Source organism: Chenopodium quinoa, unplaced genomic scaffold (assembly GCF_001683475.1).
Source record: "Chenopodium quinoa cultivar QQ74 unplaced genomic scaffold, ASM168347v1, whole genome shotgun sequence".
NCBI classification, from domain to species: domain Eukaryota; kingdom Viridiplantae; phylum Streptophyta; class Magnoliopsida; order Caryophyllales; family Amaranthaceae; genus Chenopodium; species Chenopodium quinoa.
Window position 1 is genome coordinate 5,709,128 of NW_018744502.1, and position 27,639 is coordinate 5,736,766.

A 27,639-nucleotide genomic window follows, 5' to 3' on the forward strand; every position below is an offset into this window, starting at 1 on the left:
CCGACCGGGCGCGGGAGAATTGCGTATACGTCAAAAATTCACCCGACCGGGCGCAAGAGTACGTTGTAATTTTGGCAAAAAGTCGCCCGACCGGGCGCGTGAGAAAGAATTTTTTTTGATACAATTCGCCCGATCGGGCGAACATCCGCCCGACCGGGCGCAAACCCAGCAATTTCAAAATTGTCAGATCGCCCGACCGGGCGAGATGTCGCCCGGCCGGGCACGCCTCTATTTCTCCGGATTCACTTTCTTTTCTCCTTTCTTTCTTCCTTCTTACTCCTTCCTCCATTGCTTTCTCTCTCTAAAACTCCATTTTTCTCTAACTTCTCTCTACGTTTTTTCCTTCATCCCCCATCCAAATCTCAAGTTTTTACCATCATTATACTCCCCTCTTCATCCCCTACATTTCTATACTGATATTATTACTTTTGAAGGGTTCAACAATCACAATTTCTCCATGTTCAAGAGACAAAGAAGTGTTCGCGGTTCGGGTTCGGGTTCAGGCCAAGGAGTTCAATACGATCCGGAGCTCCAACTTCTGGATTTGTGGCCAACCATTCGGATTACTACATCCGATCAGCATGACCGTTTGATAAATCTCGCCGGACGCGAGGTAATTTCTTCCCGGTGGTTACACCGGGATACTCTTAAGAAATTAGGCTTGTATGATCATGTTAAACAATTCATGGCCGATATAGATATGCAAAAATTTGTTGATATGTACTACCCGACATATAGGGAGTTGACATGTGAATTTCTTTCATCCCTTAATGTAGTACAATCTAGGAATGGTCCAATTCTACATTTTCGATTAAACAACAGAAACATTAGTTTAAATTATGTAGAATTTGCCGAGCTGTTTGAACTGGATTCCTCTCCTCCTACTGAATGGAGTGAAGAGTATAAGGCAAATGATATTTATTTTTCTCTAACGGGCAAAAATTGCCCTAATTCGCAACATGCCAGTACTCTTCCATTCCATCACCCCGTCCCTAAAATTTTTCACAGATTTTCAGGGACTTGTTTTCTGGGACGTCACGAACTCCACAATGCTCAAACTAACGAATTATATATCCTAGGTCATTATGTTTTTGGTTATGGACGATTGAAAATCGCCCGTTATATTATTCATCACCTGAGTAGGCACGCCAATGCCTGTAGCAACAATGCTAAAACCCTCATTCACATTGGCGGTCTAAGTATGCGGGGATTACTAACTGTGGGGGGGAATCTCAAATAAACCTTTCATACATGCAATTTTTAAACTGGATTAAAACCAGTCGTAACCAAATTTCAGAGTGGTTAGTCAGAGTTGACAGGGAGTACATCCCTGTTTTCCCCCTCCCTAACCCTGAGTTGACAGCCTTCCCCCCTAGGCAAGAGTCGTATACCTACGACATTCTACTTGCTCACGCACAGGGTTTGCCCTAGCATCCACCACGTGCCTCACCTCGTCCACCATCACCTCCACAGCCTCACTATGAGGCACCACCACCTCCACCTCAGGTACCTCGACCCCGACCCACACCAGACTCCGAGACTATTTGGGATTTACAGAGTATAGGCCAGGCCATAGGCAGGGTAGAGCAGTCCCAGGGTGACCTTAGGCGGATGGTTGGCTCTATTGACCAACGGTTAGGGTATGTTGAGAGGAACCAGGGTAGAGCCCTTTTTCCTATGTATGATGATTATGCTCGTCAGGGTGCTATTCCCGATGATGTTGTTTACCCTGACTGGTACCAGCCACCACCCCGGGGATATGTGGATCCCGCCTCCCATGGTATTTACACTGATTATTCCGCATTTGCCGGTTATGGTCGAGACTTTCCCTTTGGGGGGTTAGGGGGGATGTTCACCCTAACTATTTTGGTGGTAGTTCTTCTGGTGGTGCAGGTGGCAGTGGCGGTGAGTCTAGCCAGATGGATGAGGATGGTGATGATTAGTCGCGCTGGGCTAATTCCCGAGTCAATGAGGACATTGTCTGATTCTGGCTTGGGGGAGATTTTGGATGTAGGTATATTTTCTTTTCTTTTTTTTATTTTATTTTATTTTATTTTTGTGTGTGCTTTAGTATAGTTTTTATTGCTTTCTAGGGTAGATTTACTGCTTTGAAAAAAAAATACAAAAATACGAAACAATGAATGATAAATCATGCTTCCTTGTGCCCCATACATGAAAATGGTTTTGATTCTTGGTATATGATGATGAATATTGTTGATAGATTAGCCATGATTTGATGTTTGATTTCTTTGATGTCTTAACATGAGCCAATTTTGTCCAACTGCTTGTGAATATAGTGCTTGACTAGTTGATTTGGTTAGGAATGTGTTTTAGTTCCTGGTAAGTCAATGAAGTTGAGTATTAGTTTATAACTTTGAGTAATGTTTGTATGACTCATTATTATGCACAATGAGGAGGACGAAGGCATTTGTTCTTTTAGGTGGCCTTCAGATGATTTAAGATACATTTGTTCCCTTCTTGCTACCCATGTTGTTGCTTGTGCCCTTTTATTGTTTATTAGCCACATTACAAGCCTATTTTGCCCCATTGGTTACTAGCCCCAAGCTTGGCTTGGGGGAGCTATTAGTGAGTGAGGTGAGGGAGTTTGTAGTGTGCATATTCATTTGCACAGTTTTGGGTGGGCTTGAGAAGTTTTTATTTGTTCTTATTTTTTATGGATTGGAAAATTTGAGAAATTGTTGTTCAAAGTGAAAATTTCCAATGTGAGATTAAAAAAAAAAAAAAAAACAAGAGCAAAAGGAAAAAATTGTTTGATGTTCAAATGTTCTAATAAAGGTTTCTTCATAAAAGAAAAAAAAAAAGAGAAAAAAATATCAAAAGAAAAAAAAGAATTCAAAGTTTGTTATCATTCAAGGTTAGTGATGTTATATATATATTTGAGTGAAATTGTAAGTATGTTGGAATAAGAAATAAGAGTTGGATGTTTGGTGGATTTTTGCCAGAGTTTAGTTGTGTTGGAGATGAGTTGGTCATTATTTAATTTTGACCTTGGTTTTATTTATTAGGATTGGCTCCCTTAAGCATGGCTTTAGTCTCACATTTTCCCAAATTTATCCTACCTTTTACCCTAACCTCACGCTACAAGCTTTAAAGACCTTCCGACCTTTGTGCATAGAGTTGTATAGATGTGAAATTAGTTGTTTATGAATGCAATGAATGATTTGACATATTCCGAGTCGACTTCTAGGTTGAGTGTTTGTTTTCTTAAACACACGAGTGTTCTGAGTTTGGGAGGGCATTGTTCACATTAAAGGGGTTGGATGGAGAGCGACGAATACATTTTATATCTGCCACATAAATGAGAGTTGAGTGAGTGAGTACTAGTCTTGAATTCTATATGCTCTTATGGTTTGCTCTATTTGACAATTGTTAGGAAGGATGAGTAGTTAAATGGATTTGATTGGTTAATGTTGATGCATATTTGTTGGATTTACCCTGAATCGGTTATGCTTGGTTTTGATTGATTTTTGTGGTGAAGAATGTTTTATTTATTCATTGATGAGCTCTTTGCTTTGGGACAAGCAAAGGGTTTGGCTTGGGGGAGTTTGATGTATTCATTATATATAGTATTTTATCCCCGTCCCGTGATCATAGTTAGGAGTATTTTTGGCTCTTTAGAGCCAATTTTATTACTAATATGTGTTTTCTAGTGTTTTCGTAGTTGTGGAATTATTCTACAGGAAACTGCAGATTTGGAACATTTTCCGACACTTAGTGGAGCCACCGCGAGCATTGGAGACGAGACGCATTTCTATGATCGTATTCCGAAGCCTAGGACCGTATTTGAGGAATCAATCCAGTGATTAAGGGCTCGATGAAGTGAATAGGAGCTCGGGCAAGTTGGACCTATGAAGAAGTTTAGTTTTGGGCCAAGAAGTGTGAAGCCCAATTGAAAAGAAGAATATAAAGTCTGCCCAAGCATCCGCCCGACCGGGCGAAGGTTCGCCCGGATGCGCGCCCGACCGGGCGCGAGCTACGCACTTAAGATCAAAAAGGCGCGCCCGGCCAGGCGGTGCCTCACCCGACCGGGCGCGTGATTTATTAAGATATTTTAATTTATTGTCTTTTTCTTTATTTAGATTTAGTTGTTTAGTATAAATACGTTTTGAGCTTATTTTTTGCGTTTTTACGCTTTTCATGATCCATTATTCCGTTTTGTTGATTCTAGATTTAGTTTTTAAGCTTGTTCTTGATACTATTGTTCTCTCTACACTCCTTGATTTATGCAATTCATTATTTCCTTTAATTTTGGTAACGATTTCTTCCCTCTTTACTTTCAGTAATTTGATTGCTTTGATTTAATCATGTCTTGTTTAATTATTATGTTTAGCTTAGTTTTATTTATGAGTGAGTAGACTTATTTCTAGGGTTGTAGGGATCCATGAATAATACGAAGGGGTAATTTATTATTATTTATTATTTGATGATTGGTTAATTTCCTATTGATTGATTTAATGCTATGCAATTAGATTAGGCCTGGTTTAATTGTATGAGTCATGCAATATTGATTCGAGATTCGACAGATGAGAATTGATGTTTAGGCTTAGTTTCAATAGGCATGTTAATCTATTAATGGTTAGGTCGAGATTCGAGAGATGAGATTTAATACCAGTAGATTAATTATGTGATTATAATACGTAGCGACAGCCCTTTATAATCTGGTTAATTTATGCATCGATAATAGATCGTATGTTTTACCCTGGAGTATTATTTATTGGTGAACCTATACCCTAGATCTTTTTAATATTGATTGTTCCACTATTTCATTTTCTTAGTTTGTTATTAGTTTGATTCCCTCAAACACAAATTTGGTTACTTAATAATTTAGATTATAATTGTTGATTAGGAATAGAAGAACACTGTTTCCCTGTGGATTCGACCCTACTTCCCTATCTACTTTAGTTAGAGGATTTAGGAACTATTTTTTATTAGGTGATACGACTTGAGCCTGTCAGTGGCTTAGGCTTGATTTGTTGGGGTTTTACTGTCCTAGCCAAAGTCAGTATAAAACTAGGCTCACTCAAACAACCCACCCACAAATCTATCTCTTTGCTTTGTATAGTCCCAAACAATTTCATCATTGTACCATCATCAACTAAATTAAAAGCCTTCTCATTATAGCAATAATGTAACCCAGGATACTCAGGTAACTCAAACCCTCAATTAGCAAATTCCTCACACATATCATTAATCACATCAATTAGCAAACATTTATCACATCATCAATTGTTAAATCAACACAATTACCACGATAGTGGATTTTCAAAATCCTCTCTTCATCCATCTACAAGATGTTACCAATACATCTATCAATATTTAAGCAACTTCAAAGCAATTAAACTAATCATACCCCCCCCCAGAAATTAGTCACAACAAAACCCACAAACAATCACGCAATTATACAAAAAAAAAAAAATACCCCCACAATCGAAATAACCCGCAAACGAAATTACCCACAACCAAAGCACGCAAATTCCCAAACAACCACCACATAAACACTACAAATCAAAAAAAATTTCCGAACTTTATGAACTCATCAACCCAATACATTCATAATTCGACAAAAATGGAACAACTGTAAAGGGATGAATAAACGACCGAAATACATACCTCCGTTGATGCTACTCCTCCGCTCTGATATTGATCTCCACGAATGCTGCAGCCTAATTTTCCTAGGATGTTAGACCCCTTTTTAGGTGTTTTTCATGGAGAAGGTGATTTGGATTCTAAAGGGTTTAGGTTCTTCCATCAATTTTTCTATCCGAACAATTATAACACGAAATCAAAATGTGAAGGGCTCCCCTTGGAAAGATGCAAAGACATCGACGACTTCCATGCCCGTGCCTCGACATAGAGTTGGCTGGGGTTCCATAGTGGCATGCCCATGCCAAGTCGGAAAAATCAGTTTTTTTGCTTCGCTCTTGGAGGCACATTCATGCCTTGTGTGGTATGAAATTTGAGTTCTTACAAAGAGAACATTTGCCTGACAATTTGAAATTTGAGATAATTTGAGATTATCTTGTGTTGATCATTCTGTTTCTATTGATTGGTGTGACTCTGGTGTGTAATATTTAATTTAATTTTCCTCAAAAGCAATAAAAATTTTACTCTTGTCTGCCTAAGGACGTATGATAGGGAGTCGCACAAATAACAAAATTTATAAAAATCTAACGAATTTTTCTTAGCTAACTATATAGTAGAGTAAATCAAGGTTGATCCCATGAAAAAGGTAGGATCAATATTAGGTTGCAATAAATCAGGATTAATCCCACTGGTAAGATGCTCCACATGTAAAGGAGATGATTTTATTTAATCTACTAGCTCACTTGTTGTTTGTTATAAAATGTTTGTTTAGAATTTCAAAGCTGACATGTACACGTTGGTGTTGACATGTCATTGACCTACTTTCTTATAACTTCACTAGTCAAGTATTATCACATGGACTATGGACATTAATTTATAGTAGGTGGTTATATATAACCTAAACACCTTACAGATAAAAATATGAAGATCGATTGCATTTATGTCTTGCATGTGCAAAAGGTTAAATTGCAATTTGTAAATCGGGGTACGCTTTTTGGAGCCAAAGAGTGAAGGAAAAATGGTTAGGATGAGAGGTTGCAATCCCAAAATTCAATGACTTTCAAAAATTTGTTACTGTACAACTTTATGGACAGAAACCAAACCAAGTAGAGGTTGGACCGCTAACGTAGTTCACTTATTGTGTTGATCATCGTGTTGGTCCTTATTTAGAGCACATATAGCCATTGTGTTTGAAAAATGACCATGAGTCCATGAGATACAAAATAACTTTATTGGAGCTGCTGAATGTAGGGCTCTAGAACATGTCATACATTTTTAAACAAATGGAAATATAACAAGGCTTTACATGCCTGCTCTCTCGAACCCTTCTTTGTACCAGTTTTTTTAATGGCTTCTTACAATTAATTGTGTAGCCTTTTCTTTTTTTTTTTTAACTCTTTTTGCACATTTTTCAAGACTTTGAACTACGCTACAACTAGCTCATTCCCATTTCTTCTCGAGTCTGCCCATTTCATTTCTAATTATACGAGTTATATGCAATTCAATTTATATATTATGCCGGATCATTTTCGGTTTGGAATACATGGATTTTGTTTGATTTCTTAATCATCGGGTTTATATATATTGAGAATCAGGTCTACTTGGATTGGGTACAGTTTAAGCTAAAATCTCTAATTTTTAGGCTAATTCGTACATCACTGTAGTTTTAGGTCAATCGAGTTAAGGTGGTAATTTTTTTATATTTTTTTAAGTAAGAGAAAGTGAGCAGATTATTATTAGCTCCGAATCGAGTTAACTTTTAACAGCTGTCAACTGTTAACCGTTTCATGAATTACAAATTAATAATACGGACCAAGGAAGTGACAAAATCTAGTCTTCGGATCTTGATGGGACTAGATGTCTAGATTAATATACCTTTCTTGTTCTTGGGCTGAAGGGCCAAATATGGGTAGGTTTGGACTTTGGAGGGGTTGCCACAGAAAACAATTTATTACTTCTATTATACGGAGTATCTTGCTAAATAATGTTTCGTTTGCCAACTTACTAATAGCAGGTTAGCAAGGAGCCAAGGAGTCATTCACTTAATCTAATAAAGGGTGATAGAAAAAAGAGCTCACAAACTTCAGATCTCATAGTAATAAAGATTTAGAGAGCTGAACATCTACTTGCATCGTATGGGAATAATTCGAAAATGCTTCCCAAAGAATCGATCGTTGATACATTTAAGCATGTATAAAAAAAAAATTATAAATAAAATTATTACTTGAATATTTGAACAAGATTTATACTTAATTAATTATGTATAGTAAAATGTAAAAATTTAACAAATTTAACATTTGAATATGTTATAAATTACGCACAAAACGCAATCGATAGTTAAAAACTTAAAATGACTTTCGTGCTATTATAAAAATCAACTATTACTCCGTAGTATGTCTATGTAGTCCGTACAATATTATTAGAGTATACAAGTAAAACATTATTAGAGTATACAAGTAAAACATTATTAGAGAATAAATTGTAAAAATGTCAAACTTGAATCTAATTCTAATTCCTCAAAAAACAAAATTACCCAAATGTCAATAAAGCAAAAATTGGTGCGGTTGACAACAATGAGTACTGTAAGAACTGATTTTCTTCACTGCTTTTTGACAGGCTGAGGCCTACCTTATGCAAGAGCTCGTGCAACAACCCCCACTATAAACAGAAATCATTAAACCAACCATTAGAATTTAGAACAAACATTTTATGCATTTGAAACCGAAATCATTTACTACTCCCTCCGTCTCAATATAAAGTTCTTGTTTGTGTTTTTTTACGGTATTTAAGAAATGGGAGGAGAAACTGAATGGAGTATATTAAAAGTGAAAAAAAAGTTAGACAAAAATACAAGACAAGTAGATAATTTAAGGGGAAAAAAGTGAAAAATACAATTATAGACAAAATTAAAGAGAGAAATGAAAAAAAGTACAAAGCAAGTGGATAATTTAAGGTTAAATTAGAAAGTTCAATGAATAAAGTTAAAAAAAAAATTGAAGGTATAATAGTCTTTATATACTATCCAAAAACAGAAACAGAAACAATATTTTAGGTCTCCAAAATAGAAAAGCAGGAAATATAATATGAGACGGAGGGAGTAGTATAAAATAAGGACATTGAAATTAATTTGATTTCTACAAACTTTTTAAGATATTACTATACTCCAGACCTAGCTCGTCTTAAAGAATTTGTACTTGAAATTCGATAATTTACTACTTTTGTATGTACGAGTAAAATAATAGCCAATTATTAGCAAACCACTTTATAGTTGATTTAAACTACGTACTTACAATTTGTCAACAAATCTATGTAAAGAGTAAAATATCTTTGTATTGCTACTTATGAAAGTGAAGAACGTATATATGTAAAAAGTTAAATGTTTTTGTATCACTACTTAAGTACTTATGATGCTACGATATTGTATTGTTGTCCACACAACTATTACTGTGAAAACGGTTTAACAGTTTGGTTTCGATTCGGTTTGAAATCGGGTCGGTTTGAAATCGGTTCAAATGTTTTATGGGTCGGTTTCAGTTCGGTTTAAATAATTATCGGTTCGATTCGGTTTCGGTTTATTCTTGAACGGTTTAAATTCGATTCGGGTTGTAAACGATTCGGGTAGTAAACGGTTCGGTGCAAACGGGTTGCGGTTTATTAACGGTTCGGTGTAAACAGTTTTTATCCCGGTTTAAAATTCGGTTCGGGTAGTAAACGGTTCGGTGCAAACAGGTTGCGGTTTGTTAACGGTTCGGTGTAAACGGTTTTTATCCCGGTTAAAACAGTTTCGGGTTAGAAACGGTTCGGTTCTTTTTTTGTTCAATTTTATTTTAGTTCGGTTTATAACTGGTTTGGTTCGTTAACGGGTTCGGTTCTTCTACGATTTAACATTATTTGGATCGGTTTTATTTCAAGTTTACTAAATTACGGTTCGGGTCTGTTTTTTATTTCAAAAAATTTGTTTTTTATCGAGTCGTTTGGATTCTGGCAATTAAACGATTTTGGTTTGAAATTTTATACTACTTTCTAACTTTTTGCTGGTTAACAAGTTTTATATCAAGCCGAGATTTCATCACTTCATATTGAGGCATCATATTATATGCAAATTCTCATTAATTTTATAAATACATATCATGTTATGTTTCCAGCTTAGCCATACTGATCTTACTAGTTTATTACGAATTAGATTATAAAAGTTTAGTGCATTAATGTAATATTGTTTTACTATCAGATTATTATCTGCTTCTTATTTTATCATTTAGTTAATAGTGGACATTATACTGAGGTTATAATAATGAGGGATGAATTGAGGAGATAATGACCCGTACTGACCCTCCCAATAACCACCCCTAGTAGGAAGTCGTTTGTAAACGGTTCGAATTATAAGCGATTCGGTTCATAAACGGTTCGGTTTATAAGCGGTTCGGTTTATAATCAGATCGGTTTATAAACGGTTCGGTGCAACGGGTTGCAGTTTGTTAACGGTACAGTGTAAACGATTTTTATGCCAGTTCAAACGGTTTCGAGTTAGAATCGGTTCGGTTCGTTTTCGATTCGATTTCCTTTCAATTCGGTTTAGATTTAGTTCGATTCTTAAACGGTTTAACGTTTACTCGGATCGGTTCGGTTTTGGTTTTGCTAACATACGGTTCGGGTCGGTTTTCGGTTTCATAAAATCGATTTTTAATCGGTTCGGTTCTCATTCGGATCGGGTTTGGTTCGATTTTTGACAGTGCTACACACAACAAAGTAAGTAGAGGTATTAATGACCTTATTAAAACCAATGCAAAGACGATTTTCTATCTCTATTTACATATTAGCAAGCTAAAACAAAATATGAAGTACTTAGAGCATATACATTCATAACTTTGTAAAACGCTCTTCCTCCCTCTCTAGTTCTCTACTATCGTGGAATATCTTTCTACAAGACATCCTCAACAGTGGCTCAAAAATACCTCAATAATAATAAATGTATTTCCATGAAAATGTACTTATGTGTGAGCCAATGGTCTTGTTTGGTAAAGAGCTTTTAAAAACTTTAAAGGGCCGTTTGGTTGGGGGTATTCATCAAAAGGGAATGAGAATCAGCCATTCCCTTTGTTGTTGTTTGTTAGGCCATTTAATTTCTCTAATTCCCTTTACCCTCTCCATTCCCCCAAATCTCTCCAAGTTGATTCCCCACCCCCCTAGGTATTTTCATTCTCATTCCCTAGCCACCACCTCACCACCATACCACCACCCGCTTAACTACCCTCATCACTGGAAAATTAGCCACCGCACTGCCGCTCTTAAATACTCTTCTCCCAATCCCCCCGCAAAACCCTAAATACTCTTCTCCCTTCCCGTAATATCATCAGTCGCCCCTCCCACCACACTCGAAACCCTAGCGCCTAAGGTTTCGAGGGTGGTGGGAGGGGCGACTGACTGTTTTACGGGGAATCAGGAAAGGAATTTTTAGGGTTTTACGAGGGAGGGGAAAGCTTTGCAGGGGCATGGGAGGGGAAGCGTAGGGCAAGTGAGGTGCGGCGAACGACGGCGAGTAGTGGGGGAGGTGCGGTGACTGGTGAGTTGGCTGGATGGTGGTAGGAAAAGGTGGGAATTGAAAGAAATGGGTGGTTGTGTGGTGGTGATGTGGTGGTGGGACTGGTGGTTTGATTCCCTTTTTAAAACAAACAACATAGGAAATTTGAGGGATTTTCATTTCATGCTCTTTCTTTTCCTTTGTTCATTCCATTCTGTTTACCCCGTGCCAATCAAACGACCCCTAAGCTTTGAGTCCTATTAGAAGTTTGACTATTTTAAAAAACTAATTTGGGTGTTTAGTAAATAGCTTATTAAAGGAGCTTTTTGGGATAAAAAAAACTCTTAGAAAAAGATATTAAATATAGAGCCTTTTGAAATTAGCTTATTGAACAATTAGTTTTTTGGATATTAAATATATTGAAATAACTTACAATTAATAGCTATTTACCAAACTTTTCTTACACAATTAGCAATTTACAACCAACTAATCAAACTAGTTAGTACAACTAGCTATATCAATTATCTACCAGCTAATTACCAAATAAAGTCAATAACAAGTTGGAGATTCATAATCCAATATGAACACATGGTACACAATTTCGGATGGAGATGACTCTCAAAAACACTTAAGATTTCATGGAGAATTACTTAAGAGCTGTAGAGCTCTTGAAATCCTCAATATTAGGGGATTTAAGATTCCATGGAGAACTACTTAAGAGCAATAGTGTTTTTGAAATCCTCATTATTTGGGGATTTAAGATTTCATGGAGAACTACTTAAGAGCTATATTGTTTATGAAATCCTCATTATTAGGAGATTTAGGTCAGAATTGTTTCTTGAGTTTCTCCGTTTTCATGTAGAATCATTTCACGAGATACTCCATGAATATACTAGTAATTTCTGCAAATCAATTTTGCAAGTGTAAAAAAAAGGGTAATACTATATGTAATTCTAGTATTAAATACACTCTTGAAAATTGTATAAAATTATGAATTTATGACAAAAACAAGCGTAAATCAGTGTAATTAGTATTTATTTTTTATGATTTTCTAAATTTATATAATTTTTTAGTGTATATTTAAAGCTTATATGTATTCCTAAAAGCTATGTATAGCATTTTTCGTAAAAAAAAATAAGGTAAGAATTCACATCCTTATAAAGAAAAAAAAAATAAAAAAAACCCTCCAAAACCAAACTTGTTACTTGATAGTCACAAAAATCGAGTGTACCTTTGATCCTAGGGAAACCTAAACAAAACAATAAACAAAGACTACAACACCAACAGGGCAACAGGCAACACCTCCTTCTCCTTTTCTCTTTCTCCGTAGAAGAAAAGTAAAATCCCTCCGTTTTCAACATTTGTGTTCCCTCTTCTCTCTCTTTCTCCTTTCCTTTTTTAAAATCTTTGTTCACGTGACCCTTTCACTCTTACTCTTTCTCTCTCCTCAAAACCACACTTCCCTTCTTCTGTAAATTAAGATTAGATCTCTTTCCTTCCATTTTCATGCCCACATTCTTCATTACTCCATGCCTCCTTTCTTCATCTTCCTTTTCTTATTAATCCTCTTACCATTTTCATCAGCCGACCTTAACCCCCACCATCATCACCACCAGCACTCCTGCACAACCACCGCGCAACCACCGCACTGTCCGCCGTTCAACACCACACCACCATACCCATTCTCCACCACTCCCGGCTGCGGCCACCCTGACTTCCACCTTCACTGCACTCCCAACACTTCTTATCTCATCATCAACAACCTCTCTTTCTCTCTCCTCAACTATGACCCTTTTTCCTCTTACCTCCTTCTCTCTCCTCTTTCTCTCTCCTCCCCTCACAATACCTGCCCTTCTCTCTCCTCATCTATCCCTCCTCACCCCATTAATCTAACCAACACTCCTTTCAAAATCACTGATTCTTCCTGTTCTCGTCTTTCTATTCTCAAACCATGTCCTACTCTCTCTTTGCCTAATTGTGAGCTCTGTCCTTGGCATTGCTCGTTGATCAAACACCCGCTTCGGCTTACCCCCGGTTGCGGTCCGTCTTCTCGGCCCGCAACCGAACAAGGGTGCCAAAACGATGTTATCGGATTTTTGGATAAATTTCTCAAGTACGGGATTCAAGTAGAGTTTGAGCTAACCCACGACGAGTTCTTCAACAAGTGCAATGATTGCCGGTTGAATAGAAAAGGGGCTTGCGGGTTCAATTCATCCGACCCGAATAAACAGTTCTTGTGTCTTCACGAAAGCATCCTACCTCCTTCTCTGTGGGTTCAGCATAAGAAGCATATTGCGGAGTTTACATCCGCGGTTGTGTTGATGGGTTTGCTATGCTTCGTAGGGGTTTCGTTGTTCGCGCTTCGAAACGGGCGTTTTGGAGGCAATGGCGGTGGTGGTAATAGTGTAGGGATGTTGGAGGATCCGATGACGGTTTTTCTACACAATCATCGGTCCGCCTCGCTTCTTCCGCCGGTTTTCACTTACGAGGAGCTCGAATCTTCCACCAACCGGTTCGACCCGAATAGGAAGATTGGAGATGGTGGGTTCGGGTCGGTTTTTTTAGGGAAGCTTTTCGACGGTCGGACCGTAGCTGTGAAATACTTGCATCGACACGGTGGTAAAGCCGTCCCAACGAAGTCGTTTTGTAATGAAATCTTAATACTATCATCAATTGAACATCCAAATTTAGTTAGACTTCATGGGTATTGTAGTGACCCACGTGGTTTATTATTGGTGTATGATTACATTCCAAATGGAACATTAGCTGACCATTTACATGGTCCGAATCGGAAGATATCCGGTTCGTTGAGTTGGCCGACACGGGTTGATATTGCATTGCAGATTGCTATTGCGATTGAATATCTCCATTTTACGGTCCAGCCGGCGGTGGTTCATCGCGATATTACGGCTACCAATATATTTGTTGATCAGTATATGCGGGTTCGAGTTGGGGATTTTGGTTTGTCTAGGTTATTGGTATGTCCGGAGAAGAATTTATCCGGGGAATTACCTGGTTCATCGTCGGGTTGTGTGTGGACCGGACCGCAGGGTACTCCGGGTTACTTAGACCCGGATTATCATAAATCGTTTCGGTTAACCGAAAAGAGTGATGTGTTTAGTTTTGGGGTTGTGCTTTTGGAATTGATTACTGGGTTGAAGGCGGTTGACCTAAGGAGGGAAAAAAGGGAGGTGGGGTTGGTGGATATGGTAGTAGCTAGGATTCAAATTGGGTTGTTGGATCAAGTGGTGGATCCCTCATTGGTGGCCGAAGGGCCTGCCGTGGTTGAGAGTGTAGCGGCAGTAGCTGAGCTAGCGTTCCGGTGTGTGGCCGATGATAAAGATGATCGGCCTGATGCACGGGAAGTAGTGGCGGAGCTACGGCGAATATGGAGCAGTATTCGCGGGGTTAGAGTTTCTAATTCTAGCGTCGTGGTGGTCCCTGCAGCGGCCGAGGGATGAGATTGGAGGGTTGTGCAATGGTGTTGTGTTATTTTGTAATTTTGTACCACTATACTAGATCATATCCTTAATGACTTTGTTGGGGGGTTTTTGGAGGGTTTTGTGATCAATCTTATAACTGTTATGATGGGAAAAGAGCTGAGATAATTAGGTTGGATATTTGTATGATGCCACTTTGTATTATATTACATCATCATTATCACCAATTGAAGTGTATTTGATATGATAAAAAGGAAATGTTGTTGCTAAATTTTAAGATTGGGCACTTGATTTGTTCTATTTTTCAACAAAGCACGAAATTAATCATAGCCAACCTTTTGCTTCTATTATAGATATTATATTACCTGAAATTCAGTCATAGCTTGCCGAAACCATCAAGCCCACCTCACCACCATCGGCGGATGAGCTTTCAACCGCCAAAAGAACTTCACCAACTTTAAGCACTTTTGCTAACTTGGAAATATTTTGGTAGCCTTTCAACTCTTGACCTCTTGGGTTTGGCTATCTGTCTCATTCTTTACTGATGGTGGCCGAACCATACCTAAACACTTGAAGACTGATTCTTCAACCTAGGAGTTAGACCAAACTTGAAGTCCTCTTCGGTAAATTAAATATGACTTTGCTGTGATTTTGTCATTGTTGAGAACCCCAGTAACAGCCTGAATATCTTGTATACACAAAATGAGTACAGCAATGTGATGTATAAACCTGCAAATTTTAAGCTATGTCTTTATTCAAAGCATGGTATAGATCATTGGTGCAACAACGATGTCAATTGTTCACCCTTGATGTCTAAAATGGCTTGTTCGATCTTTACATGTTTCTTACACCACTTTATTCACTATTTTACACCTTCATATCAATATGCACTCTATGCATTCTTTGAAGGGGATGCATCCCCTCGTTTAACTAAATACATAGTACATACATACAGCTATTGAAAATATATCCTCTCCAGATGGTTTGCCTTATCAGCCGCTCTCACAGCTTCCTCCCTGCCCATCATTGAGTATGCTCTCTCCTGAAATACAAGTATAGCAAATATTTCAAATTGCAACTCATTGCCACAACAACCAATTTTTGAAGGAAGATACGAAGCCATACCAATAGACGCCATAAAAAGGGCACACCATCCCTCATCTTAAGTCGCTTCTCAATTGCGTCTATCACTACATTAAACATCATACAAATTAAAGGCAAAAAGTCAACAATCCATTATGAAAGTAGCCAAATGTTCTATGCATCAAAGTCATACCTTTCACAGCTTTCCCAGTGTTCAGTAGCAAGATATACCAAACTTCATTAAACACATCGATTTGCTCATCGGATGCTCCTATTGCCTTGGAGACATGAGGCATTATTTCATTTCAGCAATATGAAGCCAATAGCATATAGTACTTAGCAATTTAGTACTATAATATCCTCAGGCCTTGAATTGGTATGGTGAGCACTAGAGAATGTTCTGAATATTTGGACCAAGTAATAGGTTGTAAATTACCTTATAATCACAAGCATCAAAATCTGAACCTAGGAGCTGCAGGGCACGTTCATCTTTACCTCTACCATACTCGTATATAGTTTCGGCAAGCTGAACAAACATTGAAAAAAGAGTCTAATTAGAACAAATGTACATAAATAATGATTGAATCCCTTGAATCCCAAAATAACAATTGACATACAGAGAGCCCTCTTTGAAACTGCTGCTGCTTCTTATCGCTCATATTTGACACTCTACATAAAAAATAATGTAAGTCAGGTCTCTATTCATTCAAGACAATGCACAAAGAAAGGAAAAGATTTCCAAATTTCTGACCTGAGCTTCAAGCCTTTAAGCAACTCTTGTGCTGCAGGAAGCTTATCCGTATTTGTTAAAGCCCATAATATAAACAAATCAAGCTGCCATTCCAAGTACCAAAGCGACTAACACAACCAAGAAGCAGCAAGTATTAGTTACTGTAATTCTCTTTCTGAACATAACATTAGCACGAAACTTAGTCTGAAAATAAAACATTTCCAAAAAGTAAAAGAAAGAGACTTTACTAAGAAGGTATTTGCAAAAAGTTTCGACAATTTTTAAATGACAAGTACTCAGACATAATTTTCATACACAAAAATGGAGTATTAGTTTGTAATAAAGAAATTTCAAAAACCTTGCCATATGAGGCATTAAAACATTGTGCAATACAAAACTATAAGTCCAACACCTCAAAAATATTTCAAACTACTGCTATATTTGTTGAAGGTTTTGGAAATACACTGCAGAAAGTTAATCACTTTACTCACTTTATCAGTCAAAAGTTCAGCTAAATTCTTCAAACGATCCTCAAATAGACTTATTTGACCTCGTATATGTAATCTCAATAGTAATCCCAATGCATTTAAATAAACCTGAAACCCAAAAACAAAAACAAAAATTATTTTTTTTATAAAAAAAAAACAAACAAATTGGAAAAAAAAAAATGAACTTGGAATATATATACAAGTATCATGTAACAAAAGGGAAAATTACTAAACCTCTGGGCGTGTTGCATCAGTTCTATCTATTTCCCTCATGATACAATGGTCATACACATCTAAGACCTTTGCAACCGGAGAATGACCTTCCAAGTAACATAGAGCAACGTGCCACCAATTATGTGTGTACCTGGGGGCCAATTACTAGTCCTTAGCACAGGATGACAAGGGGAAGTTATCCAATACTTTGTATTATAAATCAGATGTACAGAGTAGCATTGACAGGATAGACTCATGAAGGAGATTGCAATGCTAACAAAATTAATACATGAATGACGAACAGGAACTCCATGAAGGCGAGCAATCTTCCATGAACTGTACAGCTTCAGCGAAACGACATTCATGTTGAAGAACATGGCACAGCTGCATTGACAGAATGTATTAGCTGATGTTCCATCACCATGATACACACAGCACACTAAAATTTTTATCTGACAACAAATTCAAATTGGCGCAAATGCAAAAATTGAGTTCCTCATACACCAAGTCACTTGCTACTAAGCCTATAATATGGACTATGGCCTTACAGGAATGAAACGACAGAGAATTGAACCCAATTGAAGAGAAATGGGTATAGATCCAGTACCATTATGCTGAGGCTTCGACTAGATTAGGCCTAACAGCAAAATGGAAATTGATAAAAGAGTCAAGTACATATGACATACTGAAGTAAAGGTACTTTCAAATTTCTGAAAAAACGGCTAAAAGGTTTGACTCACGCAATGTTGTGCCCAAACATCTTGCTTGTTGATCTCAAGTGCCTTTCTAGCAGCTCTTTCAGCTTCCTCCATCTGTCCGAGCTCCAACAGAGGAAAAGAAAGCATGCCATAAATGTAAGCTTCCTCTTCATTCTCGGGTAGTACCTAAGTGGATCAACGAAATCGGTAGCAAAGTTCCGAAGTCAATCACAGGTTCAGGTATACAAGTAGAGTAATCCTGTGTTTTGTTTGATCAGAAACACCAGAGAGACTAATGTATTAATGTTCATTAGAAAGAGAACCTGCTGCACTAGATCAAGAGAAGGGTTAGGCTGCCCCATGTAGAAGCAAAGTATTTGAGCCCTCTTCAAGGAGGATAGATCCTTTGGGAAATCCCTTAATAACTGTCAACCAAAAATATGCAAAGACAGCTCAGAAATAACTAATCATCTGGCTTTTACAAAAAACTAAAATCTTAAGAAGTTTTATGCTGCTAAATCATACAAGTACTAGTTAAAATTCAGATCTCACAAATTCCAAAGACGTGATACACTTCGCTTTACATAACTTGTAATTTTAAGTCCAACCTCCACTCCTACAATGATACTACCCCTTGCTATGGCCTGACACTTGAATGCTTTGACATATCAAGTTTATCAACACAGAATCAAAGTAGATCAGACTCTTTAATCTAGCTAGCTTGGAAGCACTAATGAGCAATTGTATTCAATCTTTAGCCCCAACTCAAAAGTCATATCAACACTATCTGTTTAATAGAGAAGAAATCATATACTCTTTCCGTTTTACTAGGTATTCCATTTGACTTTACACACTAATTATCCACTCATTTTGACCATCGTGTGCTATTTATACAAACTTCGTAATAAAATCATAGTTATGTTGGATCTCATTAGATTCATCTTGATACATATATTTTTAAACCACATAATTTTAGTTTAAACAATAAAACAATTAAAGATATTAAGGATTGAAGTCAGATTTTCGTAATTAAGAATCTATTTTCCTTCTCCCGGGTTAATTAATGACAAAACTAATAAATCTGAACAAAATAATCTGAGTATAATTTAGTAAACTAAACATCATAGCCTTCATAGGACCACTCCAAAATGTAACGAATAAAAACAAAATCCAAAACCAGGACATGATCAATTGTTAAACAAAGTAACGTTATTTAAACAAATTTCTGAAGAATCAGTAAATAAAATCAAACCTTAAAATGGAACTCAAGTGCTACATCATCATCCGTATCATCAGAAATTATACAAGAAACGGCATCAAACACTGCTTTCTCATAAACTGTTGCTTCATCCTACATCATAAACCCCAACAAATTAAAAATCGCAACTATCAGTTAAATCCCAACAATTAGCAATTAATTTTAAAATTAATTATTAGAGTAACAAAAGGGGTTTTTTTTACAAAAAAAAAAAAAAAAAAAAAAAAAAACTTACATAGTGGGACTTGGCAGATTGAAGAAATGAAAGAGCTTCAGAAGGGTGACTAGAAAAAGAGAAATGTGCAGCCAACGTATTCCCTAAAACACAGCTTTCATCATGAACTGGAGCATCCAATATGATTGACCTCTTTCTCCCATAATTCAACACCTTCAATCAAATTAAACACAACCCAATTAATCAATTAACTTCACAACAACGCGTGATCAAATCCCGTCTACGTCATTTATCCTTGCGGACACAACAATTAAATAACAATTAATTCAAAAATTAATCCCAAAAAAGAAAGGGATTGATCAAGAGAAGAAAACCTGTTCATAGAAATCATTAATGGCAGAAATACAGTGATTAGAAGTAGTATTGACTGGATATCCCCATTTGTCAAACTTCAAAGCTTCTTCTTTTCCCATGGTTTTCTCTCTCTAGAAAATTGGATGTGTTTCAGTGATGAATGATGAGAGAGAGTGTGTTACAAGACTTGAAACTCCACCGAATGAGAATGATATTGTAGACTTGTAGTTTGGGAATTTGGTTAAGTGTTTTATGTTTGTTGTTGATGGAGATGTTGATATAGGCAAAATTATTGTGAGTGGGTTTATACTTTATACCACAAAGTTAATTACAGTACTTGGTTTTTTTAATTAATTTTTTTTAAAAAAAAAACTAAATAAAGGGCAATAATCTAGATATCTTGGTGTTTAGTTTTGCTCCTATAGTGTCATTACAGGGCGTTTGGTTGGAGGGATAAAAATAAGAGAAATAAGAACGGAGGATAATGATAGGGAATTAATAGGTGGGACAAGGACAATATTTATCGTTTGGTAATTAGGAAATAAATAAGTAATAAAATTATAAAAATAGTCTTACTAACTTCTATCCTTTTTCCTTACCTTTTCAATTTAATTAAGGGTAATTTGGTATTTTTCAACTCACTTATATCCCTTCCCCTTATTCCAACCCCTTAGTTATAGAAATTGAGGGATAAGTGGGTGTTTTTATCCCTATCCCTAACCCATTCTAATCCCCATCCCTCTAAATAACACTACTTTTCTTCTATTCCCATCTTTTATCCTTATCCCATCCTTCAATCCCCCTAAACAAACACCCTCTTAGTATTTTGCCCTTAAAACTTTTTTTTTCTTTTCAATACTACATACAGAGCGTTTTGTGTGTGGTTCGACACATCATGTGATCGCTTGTAAAAGAACAAAGTAACTCATGTAACATGGATCGCATAATCCCTATAATATTGATCGAGTAACCCCACAAGATTGATGAAATAACCCCTGTAACACTGACTGGGTAACTCTTATAATACTAACGAAGTAACCTCCATGATGATTGGTCACATTACCACATATAAGAATTTGTGTAATACATAGTGATCTCTTTTTTGATACAATAGCATTTCAGTTGTTGAACTGAACATGAACATAATTACTTATCACAAACTATTGGGTGAGGCTTCTGTTTGTGAGACAGGCATTGTTGTCACTTGCATTTGTAAAGCCGCAATATAATCACACCATCATGAAACCGCGTCTGTAAAATTCATAATCAACGACGCTGAACATCTCAAATACTCTGTGCTCTAGCTCTTCGCCTAACACTTCTTCTCTTATATCTCCTCTACCCGCCACCGCAAACACCACCACTGCTGCTGAAGAAGCCCTTGAATTTCCTTCAATTGCAGCTATGCTCTCTCATCTCCATTTCACTACTAGAAAACACCTTATTTACGACGGAAAAATTCCGTCGCTACACCTTATAAATCCATCGGAAAGGGCTGTTTCCGACGGATTTCTGTCGGAACACGTTGTCGGAAACCCCTTTGTAGGAAATTTGGTTTATACCGAGGGATTTTCCGTCGGAAAAGGCCCTACCGACGGAATTTCCGACAGAATACATTCTGTCGGGGCTGGTTTTGACTTTAACCGTAATTCCGTCGCAAATTTCCAGCAGAATTTTCCGTCGGAGTTGAAGTGGATTCCGACGGAATTTTCCGATGGAATTTTCCGTCAGAAACGGCATATTCCAACGGAATTTTTCGTCGAAAACGGCATATTCCGACGGAATTTTCCGTCGGAAGAAGAATTTTCCGTCGGAAAATTCAACAGAAAAAAAAAAACAGCCCCCACCCACCGAGACCACCCACCCATCTCACCGAAACCCACTTAGCACCACCCCCCAGACCACTACCCACCCAGCACCACCCCCTTAGACCACCACCCCCAGATCACTACCCACCCAGACCACCCCCCACCAACCACCCCCCACCCAGACCACTACCCACCCAGACCACCCCCCACCCACCCAACCTAGACCAAAACCCACCATGACCAACCACCCTAACCAACCACCCAGAACCCCCCCACACCCAGAACCCCCCTCCACTCAGACCACCACCCACCACCCCAACCCAACCTAACCCAGGCTAGACCCCCCACCACCCCAACCCAGAACAAACCTACCCCACCCACTCTAACCAACCACCCACCCTAACCAACGACCGAACCCAAACATCCGAAATCGAAAAATCGAAAAAATTAAACAAAAAAAATTGAAATCAAACAATTATCCCAAAAAATAATTTATCTTACAATTATCATACGAAATTAATAAAAATAACATTACAATTATCCCAAAAAATAATTTATCTTACAATTATCATACGAAATTAATCAGAATTTGATTATTTTAAAAAAAAAACCTAGATCTACAGTTGTGGTGGTTGTCATTGCGGCTGCCTGCTGGTGTTGTTGTTGTCGTTGAGGTGGTTGTTGTCGCTGCGCGTTGGTGTGGTTGTTGTGTTGTTGTTGAGGAAGGCGGAATGGTGGAGAAAGAGAAGGAAGGAGAAGACGAAATGGAGGAGAAAGAGAAGGAAAGAGAAGGAAGGAGAAGGAGAAATGGAGTAGAAAGAGAACAGAAGAGAAGAGGAAAGAAGAGAGGAGAGAGAGAGAGAGAAGAGAGGTGGAGAGGAGAGGAGAGAGAAAATAGGCATTTTAGGGGGAGGGGAAACCGGGTTTATTAGGGTTTGTTAGGTTTTTTTTATTATGTAAATATATTCCGACGGAATTAATTTCCGCCGGAAAATAATTGTTTCGACGGAATATTCCGTCGGAAAGCTCCGACGGATTTTATTTCCGTCTAAACCTTACGTTTTCGACGGAATATTCCGTCGGAAGGCCCATTAATATCAACGGATTTTTGTTCCGTAGGAAATCCGTCGTAAATTTCCGACGGAATAAAAATCCGTCGGAAATTTACGAGGGAAAACATGTCCGTCGGAAATCGGCTTGTTTCTAGTAGTGTTTAGATTTCAAGCAAAACCTACGATTTTCCCCCTTTTTTTTCCAAATCTCTAAAATCAATCGGTGATCAACACATCAAAGATCAACATTTTACTAAAATCGATTTCTTAGACAGCGAAATCTTGTTTTGATGAGTAAGTTTGTTGTTTAGCTTTTGATCTCCATCGTATTTGATTTTGATTGTTGTTGTTTTGGTTTGAATGATTTTGATTAACAGAGTCTATTATGGACAAATTTTAGTGAGTCAAAGTCAACGCAAGTCAGCAGGGGTCAACGACGAAGAGTAAGCATTGATAATTAAAACACAAGACTCGACAGAGGAAGCACGGATAACAACCCCCCTATTTACTAGGAAGTGATAAGCGCTTAGACTGAGTCTACCCTCCAACAGAATCAACCCGTTACTGGGACAAGCTCAACACCATGAATCAAGAGGTAGTTGTCGCAAAACAAGGAGCTCACCTTATCACCTTGCAACGGCTACTATCAACCCTAAAAATCATCTATATAAAGGGAAGGCACCATCGACATTAGACACATTGCAACCTAGCTAATAAAATACATTGATCATACACTGTAATCCTTTTTCATTCAATATTTTACATAGTGAAAGTTTGGTAGATCCTCATTCTACCCGCAGTGTTTACCTTCTTTGGGTTTTCCGCGTCACCAATTCCTTGTGTCGTTTCTTTATTTTCTTATTGCTTTCGTTTAAAGTTTTATCTAGTTGATTCTTAACCTAGATTTTGTTAATCAATCCCACTTGACGAAATTTAGCATAAACAATTTGGCCCCGTTTGTGGGGACACAACTAGGTAAAACCCCCAAACCAAATTTAACGTCGTAGACTGTCCCTCAGCCTATAATGCCATCATGGGGCAGACCATGGATCCACAAACTAAAAGCCATTCCTTCCACCTACCATTAAACCCTCAAATTTCCAACTCCCTGTGACTCCAAGAGATTAAAGGAGAACCCCGTGAAGCCAAAAACTGCTACAAAACAACCTTGAAACCATGCATGAAATCCACCTAGCAATTACAGCAAGGCCCGACACCAGACAATCCCAACGACCTAGAAATCAACGAAATACCTCTAGGCCCTGAAAAACCAGATCAAATTGTCCTTGTCGGAGCCAACCTAACACCTGAACTCAAAAACACCATCCTAACCTTTCTCCGAGAGAATAAAGACTGTTTCGCCTGGTCGCAAGAGGATATGACGGGAATAGATCCAAGCGTCATCTCTCACAAGTTAAATGTCGATCCAAATCACAAGCCCGTGAAGCAGAACCGTCGAAAATTCGCCCCAGAACGAAACACGATCATCAATGATGAAGTGCAGCAGCTGATCGATACAGGGAAAATAAGAGAAGTGAAATATCCAAATTGGCTTGCAAACGTAGTCGTAGTCAGCAAGAAGAATGGCAAATGGAGAGTATGCATCGACTTCACTGATCTCAATAAAGCATGCCCCAAAGATCCATTTTGGTTGCCGCACATCGACGCCATGGTAGATGCAACAGCAGGTCACGAGCTCTTAACGTTCATGGACGCCTACTCCGGATACAATCAAATTCTCATGCATCCCGACGATCAGGAAAAAACAGCCTTCATGACAGACAGGGGTATATATTTTTATAAAGTTATGCCTTTTGGACTAAAAAATGCAGGTTCAACATAACAGAGACTCGTCAACAAAATGTTCAAAGACCAGTTAGGCAACACGATGGAGGTGTATATCGACGACATGCTAGTGAAATCCAAAAAATCAGAGGACCACGTCGACCACCTTCGTCAAATGTTTGAGGTTTTGTGTAAGTATGGTATGAAACTTAACCCTACTAAATATTCTTATGGAGTATCTGCTTGTAATTTTCTTGGTTATGTTATAACGCAAAGGGGAATTAAAGCTAGTCCCGACCAAGTCAAGGCCTTAATAAACATTCAATCCCCCCGAAACGTTAAGGAAACCCAGAAATTAACAAGACGAGTGGCAACGTTAAACCGCTTTATTTCTTGATCGTCGGACAAATGCCATCTTTTTTATAATTACGAAAGAATAAAGGCTTTGAATGGACCGAGGATCATGAGAAAACATTACGGGACCTGAAAAAATATTTTATGACGCCACTCCTCCTGCCGAAACCAAAAGCTAACGAGCCTTTGTAGCTGTACACTGTCGTCAGTCCCGTCGCCGTCAGTGTTTTTCTGACCAGAGAAGACGATAACGCAGGGCAGTTACCAGTTTACTATGTAAGTAAAACCCTGCTCCTGGCCGAGGTAAGGTATTCATCTCTTGAAAAACTTGTTCTTGCTTTGGTTACTGCTGTTAAAAAGTTAAGGCATTATTTTGAAACCCACCACGTAGTAGTGATGACTAATTACCCTATCAAGTCTGTTTTGAGTAAACCAGAGTTGACAGGACGTATGGGCAAATGGAGCATTTCACTGAGTATACTCGACATCAAGTATCAGCCCCGGAGAGCAATCAAGTCACAACCTCTGGCTGATTTTGTGGCTGACTTCAGTCCTGATCTGCAGGCCGTAGCTGACAAAGAAGTGGAAGAAATAAACAGCGTCGGCAAAGAAAGCAAATGGATTCTGTTCGTCGACGGATCGTCCAATCAATGAGGAGTTGGCCTGGGAATGGTGCTAAAGTCGCCATAAGGGGACATGATAGTGCGATTCATATCCTGTGATTTCAAAGCAACAAATAACAAAGTAGAATATGAAGCACTAATTGCAGGAATGATCGTCGCCAAAGACTTAGGGGCAACAACCCTAGATGTATACAGTGACTCCCTCCTCATCGTCAGCCAGATGACAGGAGACATTACAGCAAAAGACTCCAAAATGACAACCTACCTCAAAGTAGCCAAGGAAAAAGCCAAACACTTTAACCCTTTCGCAATCCAACATATTCCAAGAAACCAAAACTCCCAAGCTGACTCACTTGCAAACTTAGCCTCCGCACTAAAAAAGACTACCTTTACGTCGATTCCCTCAGTCCACCTACAAAAACCTTCCGTACTCCATAAAAGCAATCCTCCCCGTCGACGACGACTGGACCAAGCCACTTATACATTACCTCACCAACAACACCCTTCCCGACGACAAAATAGAAGCCTGAAAACTGAGACACAAAGACTCCATATACCATGTCATTAATGGAGTCTTGTTCCATAAATCAGCGTCGGGATTATCGCAAAGATGTATCCAAAGTCATGAGCAATAATCTATCCTCAGCCACTTGCACGACGGCATATACAGCAGTCACGTCGGGGGCAGAGGACTAGCCACACTGGCGAAAAGACAAGGGTACTTCTGGCCAACACTCCATGAAGACGCCATCCAGTACATCGCTAAGTGTGATAGCTGTCAACGATTCGCCAGCACAGTCCACAAACCTTCGAAATCTAAGCATCAAATCTTGTCTCCATGGCCTTTCATGAGATGGGGGATGGACATCGTCGGAAAGCTACCTGCTGCGCTAGGACAAAGAGTTTACATGCTAGCACTAACAAATAATTTCTCTAAAGGGATTTAGGCAATTGCCTTGAAGCAGATGAGGGACAAAGAAGTCATTTCGTTCTTATGGACTAACATAATTTGAAGGTTTGGCTTTCCGTCGGTGATAGTTTGTGACAACGGGTCGTAGTTTATTAGCGACAAGACTCGTTCATTTTGTAGGAAATTCCGGATAGAACTAAGAACATCAACACCAAGATATCCTCAAGCTAATGGACAGGCAAAATCCAACAACAAAGCTGTCATGAACGCGATCAAAAATAGGCTTAAAGCAGCGAAAGGCAGATGGGCCGACGAGCTCCCAGCCGTCCTATGGGCCAACCGGACGACGCCAAGGTTTGTAACAGGACAGACGCCTTTCTCCTTTGTCTATGGATACGAAGCCGTCCTCCTAGTAGAAGTCGACTTTCCGACATCCCGATTCGGTCTGATGACGGAAAACAAAAACCAAGAGGAAATGGAGAACAACCTAGACGCGGTCGAAGAGCTGCGAGAAACGGCCCTAATTAGGATGGCAGTGCAGCAACAAATAGTCGCAAGAAGCTTCAACAAAAATTTCAAGGCAAAGACGTTCCAGCTAGGTGACTGGGTACTAAGAAAAACATTCCAAAACACTAAAGATCCGGCCGACGGCAAGCTAGCCCCCCTATGGGAAGGCTCGTATGAGATCACCCAAGTCATCGGCAACGACGCTTATCGACTGTGCGACCAGCAAGGTAAACCCGTTCTAAGAAGTTGGAAAACAACCATCTCAGAAATTACTACTTCTAAAGTGTCAAAAGAGTATTCATCGACGATAAGGTAACATCCCCGATCTTACATTTGATTTATTTACATTTGATTACTTATTTTTACTACGAATTTTGACTTAAGCATCGGAGGGTCGTTGGCACAACGGTACTCTAACCATGTTGGTTTTGTAGAACATCGATCGACGAAACATACATCGACGAAATAGAGAACTCAGGTCATGACCAGAAATCACAGAAAATGACATAATGGCAATCGACGTTGGCTACACTGACATCCTTCAAAAGGATGAAGAAAGTCTTCGTTCAAACGAAAACACAGAAACAAAACGAAGCTTGGGCAAATCCGACCTAAGCGTCTGACGCAAAACACCCGACACCTAAATTATGAACTTAGTCTTCAGTGTTCAGCGTCGACGCTGGGACGCAAGGAGCATTGGCAAACAACGAAGGCCTAAACTCGAGTATATATAGCCTTCGACGAATACATTGTACGTTGACAAATCAATAAAATATGTTTTTTTACCAAGTTTAACATTTTTTGTCTATTACATTGTCTAATTTATTTCAAACAGCCTAATAAATACTTTACTAAATGGCTCTTTCCTGTATTTTAATATTTGCTTAACTCCTTTCGTCCAACTAAAAATCCTCTTTGTTTTTTGTCTAACTTATAAAGTTTTTTTTGCCTTACACTAAAAGACAACAGACGAAACAAAGGAAAAGTACCATAACAGCGTTCAAAAGAACCACTTGCCACCAAGTGGAGCACAAAGCAA

At 38.4% G+C, this 27,639-nt stretch overlaps 2 protein-coding genes across 2 annotated transcripts; one reads left to right on the forward strand and one right to left on the reverse strand.

The window, feature by feature from the left end:
* Nucleotides 1–12,187: 12,187 nt before the first annotated feature.
* On the forward strand, nt 12,188–14,789 carry LOC110698046 (LEAF RUST 10 DISEASE-RESISTANCE LOCUS RECEPTOR-LIKE PROTEIN KINASE-like 1.5). The gene has a single exon (XM_021875450.1). The coding sequence runs from the start codon at nt 12,652–12,654 to the stop codon at nt 14,581–14,583; it is 1,932 nt and encodes a 643-aa protein (XP_021731142.1). The 5' UTR covers nt 12,188–12,651; the 3' UTR covers nt 14,584–14,789.
* Nucleotides 14,790–15,284: 495 nt separating this feature from the next.
* LOC110698047 (tetratricopeptide repeat protein 38-like) lies at nt 15,285–19,841 on the reverse strand. The gene is made up of 14 exons (XM_021875451.1): nt 19,582–19,841; nt 19,268–19,420; nt 19,027–19,125; nt 18,098–18,199; nt 17,817–17,960; nt 17,366–17,460; nt 17,098–17,227; nt 16,867–16,971; nt 16,397–16,503; nt 16,263–16,314; nt 16,082–16,171; nt 15,839–15,923; nt 15,688–15,752; nt 15,285–15,604 (listed from the first exon to the last, which is right to left on the reverse strand). The coding sequence occupies exons 1-14, from the start codon at nt 19,678–19,680 to the stop codon at nt 15,518–15,520; spliced, it is 1,413 nt and encodes a 470-aa protein (XP_021731143.1). The 5' UTR covers nt 19,681–19,841; the 3' UTR covers nt 15,285–15,517.
* Nucleotides 19,842–27,639: the final 7,798 nt, after the last annotated feature.